At 41.2% G+C, this 6,562-nt stretch overlaps 1 protein-coding gene across 2 annotated transcripts in view; it reads left to right on the forward strand.

Moving 5' to 3' along the window:
• The window catches only part of GPCPD1 (glycerophosphocholine phosphodiesterase 1), a 59,450-nt gene extending 53,114 nt beyond the window's left edge, over positions 1 to 6,336 (forward strand). For both annotated transcript variants that reach the window (XM_003788209.3, XM_012804170.2), the window contains one exon: positions 2,952 to 6,336. In XM_003788209.3, the coding sequence (XP_003788257.2) occupies positions 2,952 to 3,141 (190 nt within the window). In that variant the 3' untranslated portion in view covers positions 3,142 to 6,336. The remainder of the gene's footprint in view (positions 1 to 2,951) is intronic.
• Positions 6,337 to 6,562: the final 226 nt, after the last annotated feature.

The raw sequence follows: 6,562 nt of genomic DNA on the forward strand, positions 1-6,562 counted from the left end.
AAAAGAAAAATAATAGCTGCTAGAGTGGCAGTGGCCCTCTTGGAGTGACCCTTAACATGCCTCCTTTTCCCTGGGATTGCTCCAGTAAAACTTGATTAACCTCTGTGGGCACAACTGCCACCCAGTGCCCTGGCACTCCCTGTTTCCTGTAGCATATATCTTGTTCTCTCTTGCGTCACTATCATTTTTATAGAAAACATACTTTGGTATCTTCTTAAGAAATGAAGGCATAAAAAATAAAAGTTTTTGAGGTCTTAGTGTCTAGAAATGTTATGACTGGGTATAGAATTACGTTAGAAATGATTTTCCTTTTAGAATTTTAAAAGCATTTATCTTTACAATTCCCAGTGTTATTGTTTGTGAATCTATGTTGACTCCTGTTCCCTTTGTGTACGAGAAAGAAACTCTCACTTAGAGACACTTCTCTTTGTCACTTAGGGGTCCTACAATTCCGTGTCTGTGGGTCTGGTTTTGCCCATTGCTCGGATACTTGGTAGCTCTTCTTAGTTTTCCAATTCATGGCCTTAAACATGAAGAAATTTTTAAAAATTATTTCTTCAATTTTTTATCTTTCATTTTCTTGATTTTTTTTCCTTTTTAGATGTTCTGTTTGAATTAAGTACCTCTTAGACCAGACTTTAAATTCTTTTCTCCTATTTTCTTTGTCTTTTTGCTGCACTTGGACAGTTTTCCCTGCCCTGTCTTCCGCCCGTTCTGTTGAGTTCTTCATGTCTGCTATGGTATTTTTCATTTCCAATGACTATCGTTTATTACACACACATCATAAATATGTAAAACATCTTGTTCTTGCTTGATGAAAGTACTATTTTCCAGAAGTTTTTAAGGGTTCTTTTTGCCTTGTTCTTCTGTTTTCTTTCCATCTTGCATATTAAAAGTGGTTTTGTAAAAGTGGGGGTTTTTTTGTTTTTTTTTTTTGAGACAGAGTTTCACTTTGTCTCTCTTGGTAAATTGCTGTGGTTTCATAGCTTACAGCAACCTCAGACTCCTGGGCTTAAGCGATTCTCTTGCCTCAGCTTCCCAAGTACCTGGGACTACAGGCACCTGCTACAACTTCCATCTTTTTTTAGAGACAAGGTCTCATTCTGGCTCAGGCTGGTCTCGAACCTGTGAGCTCAGGCAATCCACCCACCTCGGCTTCCCAAGCCGAGATTACAGGTATGAGCCACCACGCCTGGCCTTGTAACACTCATCTTGCCCTATAGTTTTCTCAGTTGTTTGTAAATACTTAGCTGCCTCCTACCATGGGGAAATGGGATCTACAACGCTTGTTGGAAGCTCTGAGTGTTGTGAATGTAGTTATTGATTAGAGCTGCACTATCAGGTGACCTGGGTGGCCTCTTAGGTTATACCTCTGATGTCAGTAGATTCAGAATTGTATTCTGGGACTGATGAGAGTCCTCAGAGAATAGCATCTATCTATTTTACCTGGGATGGAGTGTCCAGGTCTGGCTGCCTAGGTTCTTGGAGTCAAGTGAAGAATGAGAGCTGAGGGAGGGAGGAGAGTTGCTGTATTTGGCATTTGGTACGTATATACTGTCTCTAAATCCCCTTGATGGGGGAGTAGTAGTGGTTTTGTAAAAGGCACAACCCTCGTCTTGTCGTATAGTTCCCATAATAAACCAGCAACAGGGCAGAACCTAATCACCTCAGTGATTAGGGCGCCAGCCCCATATACCAAGGGTAGTGGGTTCGAACCCAACCCCGGCCAAACTACAACAAAAAATAGCCTTGTGTTGTGGCAGGCACCTGTGGCCCCAGATACTTAGGAGACTGAGGCAAGAGAATCGCCTAAGCCCAAGAGCTGGAGGTTGCTGTGAGCTGTGATGCCACAGCACTCTACCAAGGGCAACAAAGTGAGACTCTGTCTCTAAAAAAATTAAATAAGTAAAATTAAATTAAAAAATAAAAAAATAAACCAGCAGCAGGGAGTGGAGGAAGGGAAATTAATGCCCGCTGCTGCTCACAGCCTTCCCTGTCAGCCTCTCTCCCTTTTACTCCCAGTTCAAGAGGAATTTGATGATTTGGCCCTTTCAGTTCTGCTAAGTGAAAAAACTTTATCCTTCAGTTTTCCTGCTTCCAAAACTGTTTTGTCTCTTCGGTTTCTCTCATATTCATAGACATTTTTAATCTCCTTTATTTTATTTTTAATGGGATTAGGGAGAGAGTGAAGTGGACTGCTTTTATTTTGTCCTGATACTTTAACCCATAGATCATTTTTCGTTCTCAAATATATGTCTTTAAAAGGAAGTTTTTGTCTTAATATAGTAATATTTGAGTCCATACTTTTTTATCTTGTTTAAAAAAATTCTTTTCTACTGTGAAGTCATACATATTCTCTTGTAGTGCCTTACACAGTTGGCTGGCTGTCACACCGGTGTGAAAGGCCATCCTTTCTCTGCTGATGGACAGCACCAGTGCTGCCTCCTGTCACGCGCTGTTCCTTCTGAGCTCTTGATTTGGGGTACACTTGCCATCATTGCTTTAGGCCAGTTCCCACACTGGTGAGCAGTTTTCTTACCTTGATCTTTGGTGACGTGGAAGGCAGACTGGCTATGAATTCCACCTCTTGACAGCTTTCTATGTGTAAAATAAAGGCATTTCTACCTGACTGGCTTGGACGACAGAGACTTTAAGAATCACTAGGAAGCTACACATCTTCATTTTCGGATTCACTTGCTTTATTATCAGCTCTTACTGCATCAGAGGTACAAATGGCTGGTGCTGCTATTCTGGATTATTGGACAGACTGTGGAGAAATTTTTAAAAATAGAACTAATGCTGTCATCTTTAAAATGAAACAAAGTAAAAACTGTAATATGGATGTTCCAGACATTCTGTAAATGGATTCTTATGATGAGGTTAAGTCACCTGATCTTAAGTAAACCAAAAAATTACACTATTTTTTATATTTTGTGTTTGTTTCATCATAGGATATATGATTGGATGCCTGAACAGCCAAATATATTCCAAGTGGAGCAGTTGGAACGCCTGAAGCAAGAATTGCCAGAGCTTAAGAGCTGTTTATGTCCCACTGTTAGCCGCTTTGCTCCCTCATCCTTGTGTGGGGACCCTGATATCCATGTGGATGCCAATGGCATTGATAATGTGGAGAATGCTTAGTTTTTGTTGCACAGAGGCCACTTGGGAGCATGCACCACTGGTCTGGGTATTCATTTTTCATCATTGAGCATTGTATATCTATGCCTTTTGGGTTTCTCAGTTCAACGAAGCAATAATGAAGTATTTTACTCTTTCACTACAGTACTTGCAAGAATTTCAAGTATGCTATTTAAATCACTTGGCCAGGTATAATTTCCAGTCAGTCTCTTTATAGTGAGAAAGTGTATTGGTTAGTAAATATTTTAAACGGAACATAAAAATCTATAATGGTAAACAAATGTTCATTTAAAACCTAGCACTTTGCAATTAACTATATAAATAGCTCATATTTACACTTCTTACAGCTCTCCATTTGATCAGGTCTAAAATTTTTAGCACTTGAGGAAAATGACTATGCATAATTATACCTGACCATGGAAAAATAAGTACCTCAAATGCATGCATTTGCACTGGTGATTCCAACTGCACAAAACTTTGTGCCATCTGTGTACATAGGTATTTTTTACATGGACTGACATGCACACATACCATTTTCATTCAGTATGAGCCTTGAGGCTGCTGCCATTTTTCCACTTGACCAAACCAGCCTGGAGGTGAACCTTAAAACTTGTTTCCTGAATCTTTCAGAAGTTGTTTTACATAAATGTTAAAATTTCAAAATGCTGCAGGGTAATTTAATGTGTGAAATATTAGTAAGAAGTATGTATTGCATACTGAGTAGTGTAGATCACAGCATATAAATATAATTCAGTGCATGCTTTGGGTTTTAAGCATGAGATTGTACACGTTTACCGCTAAGTCCTTGCATCTGTGGTGCTAGGTGAGTGTGAGAAGATGTCAAGGACTGCAAATATTTGGTTGCCTAAAAAAAAAGCCTATAGGCATTTTAAATATGCTTAAGTGTCTCTCACTACCTATTACACACCATTGCTTTGTGGGTTTGTTTTGTATGTGTTGTACAGTAGTTAAATCTCATGCAGAAAAATAAATGTCCTGAATTCTCATATTGGTATTCGTTATTGGTTAATGTATATCATGCATGTAATTTATTTAGAAATGTAGATCTTACTAAATGTATATGCATGTTTTGAAGGATTAAACTAAGATTTCTTTCATTAGAGGCAGATTATGTTCACATAACTGTAACTTAAGAACGAATGTTAAATAAAATAATACACATTTATTTTCTTCATTATAAAATGAAATTTTAAGAAGGTGTTACTTTCGTAGAATGATTTTATAATATTTTGAGAAATTGAAGTTCAGTGTCGACTCTAAAGGGGGTGCTTATTTGCATCGACTGCATGTTTTTCATGAGGCAGTTTATTCATGTATCTACATATTGTGGTAGTAGCTGAGAACCTAAGACTTGAAATTACACATTGAACTTTTTTTTTTAAGCTAAGCAATGCAATTTTGGTTAGATCTTAACTGTGTGAAGGATAGACCCTGAAATCCTATGGTATTATTGTATTTGTAACACTGATAATTAATGGTGGTGTCAGCAAGGGTTCTATATACTTTTCCCGTATTGAATGAGATGGTCCAACATTTTGGTGTAAATTAGGCACTTTTAGAAAACTACTGAAAAAGAATGTTTTCTTCAACTGCGGCCTCTTTGTCTAATGCGATTACTGCATCTTCATGGTAACTTGATTAGCCTCAGTGTGCCCTGTAGTCCTCTCTATGCCTTTCTATTTCCAGCTCTACTTTGAAGACTCCACGGCAGAGGGGAAGCAGATCATAAAGGAAAAGAAGGGAGGGAAGACATTGTCAAGTGGGAAATCTGGGGGGAAGTAAAAAAGGAGACGAAAGGATGAAGAAAGGAGGCGGTGGGGTGGCACTCGCGCTTTACTAGGAAGAGCTCACTGTCACTGCTTTTGATGCAGACAGAACTTTTCTGCTCACTTTCTTCCCTGTCTTTTCCTGACCTCATAAAACCAGCGTTAGTAGATGATTAAAACATAACAAGCAGTGGCTCCTTGTTTTTATAGGACTAAGTCCAGACCCTCACCCCTAGCTCTGCTCCATTTCACTGTCCCCGGGCCATCCCTGGACGCCATGCTTCTGTACCACTCCTGTCTGTCCTGTGTCCTCCTCGCTCCTCCCCACTGCTGCCACCTCTCTGCCAAACTCGTTTCTCCTCGAGCCATTGACCGCTCTCCTGAGCCCCTGCTGAAGCTTCTTGCGGAGGGAATCCAGTTCTGTGCCCCGGAGCACCACGTCCAGGCCTTGACCTGGCCGCGTCCCGCGCATCCTGGGTGGGCGTGGCTGATGTTTGGCTCACACGCCAGGCTGTGGACTCTTCAAGGCAGGGACCACGTCATACTCGTTTTTACTTCCACAGGTCATGGAACATAGTAGAAAATGAATGTTGGAAGTACCGAGATGATATAATTTGTATCAAATGTCCTTTTGAATGAAGAGATTGAGTTATGTTCACTAAGAATATAAACTTTGACTTGGCTCACATTTTTAAGATTAGGACGGTGTATTGATGTAAATTTTGAAATGTAGGGGAATAATGTTAAATTATTTATACTTTCTGGAAATCAAGTGAAATGTTTGATAAGATGCCACCGTTGTCCTTTGGTATTTTCTACTCTGGAATTACGTACTGTGAATGGACGCAAATGTGAGGAACTCCGCTCCCTCCTGTGTGAGCGGGGCCACCGCTGGCTTCCTGCCGCCCGTTCACCTCAGTCCCATTGCTCCTGTGACACTTTCTCTTCTGCCCTCCACACTCCAAGCTTACGCCTACCTCAGTACTGCTCTCCCTGTCTGAAATGCCTTCTCTGCCTCTCTCCAGTGTCCCGCTCGGGCCTCCTCCTCCATGAAACCCGCCTCAGCTTTTGATCTGAATCATGAATCATGATGGAAACAAAGGCAGACCGCCTCTAAATCTCACTCTTCCTTTTACAGCTGGGGCAACGGCCCCAGAGGGGTTAACTGACTGACCAGGCTGGGACTGGACTCCGGGTTTGTGGCTCCGAATCCCGTGCTCTCAAACTGCGCTGCCTTCTGCCGCCGCGGCATCTGTGCGCATGTGCTTCCGCGTAGTGCACCTGCTCGCGGGCCTGTTACCCCGAACGAGATTGTACGCTCCTTAAGGGCAGGGACTGCTCTGCAGCTCCAGCGCTCCTGCACTACTCTATTCTTAGTACGAACCAGATAAATAAATGATAGTGGCAACGATCCCGGTTTCCTAGCTCAGGTTGTTTCCTGATAAATGTAAAATGTTGTTGCCATATTGTCTGGAGTGTGCCCACGTGTGTGTGTGTGTGTGTGTGTGTGTGTTTACACATGTTCTCTGCTGAGTTGCATGGAGTCACGTATTTAATGCACTCCCCTAAACCGGTTCTCCTGAACGAGAATTATGACAATAGACTATTGCATTGATTTAAGTGGAAGATAAAGTAGT

This window comes from Otolemur garnettii, unplaced genomic scaffold (assembly GCF_000181295.1).
Source record: "Otolemur garnettii isolate 467f Iridium unplaced genomic scaffold, OtoGar3 scaffold00025, whole genome shotgun sequence".
NCBI classification, from domain to species: Eukaryota; Metazoa; Chordata; class Mammalia; order Primates; family Galagidae; genus Otolemur; species Otolemur garnettii.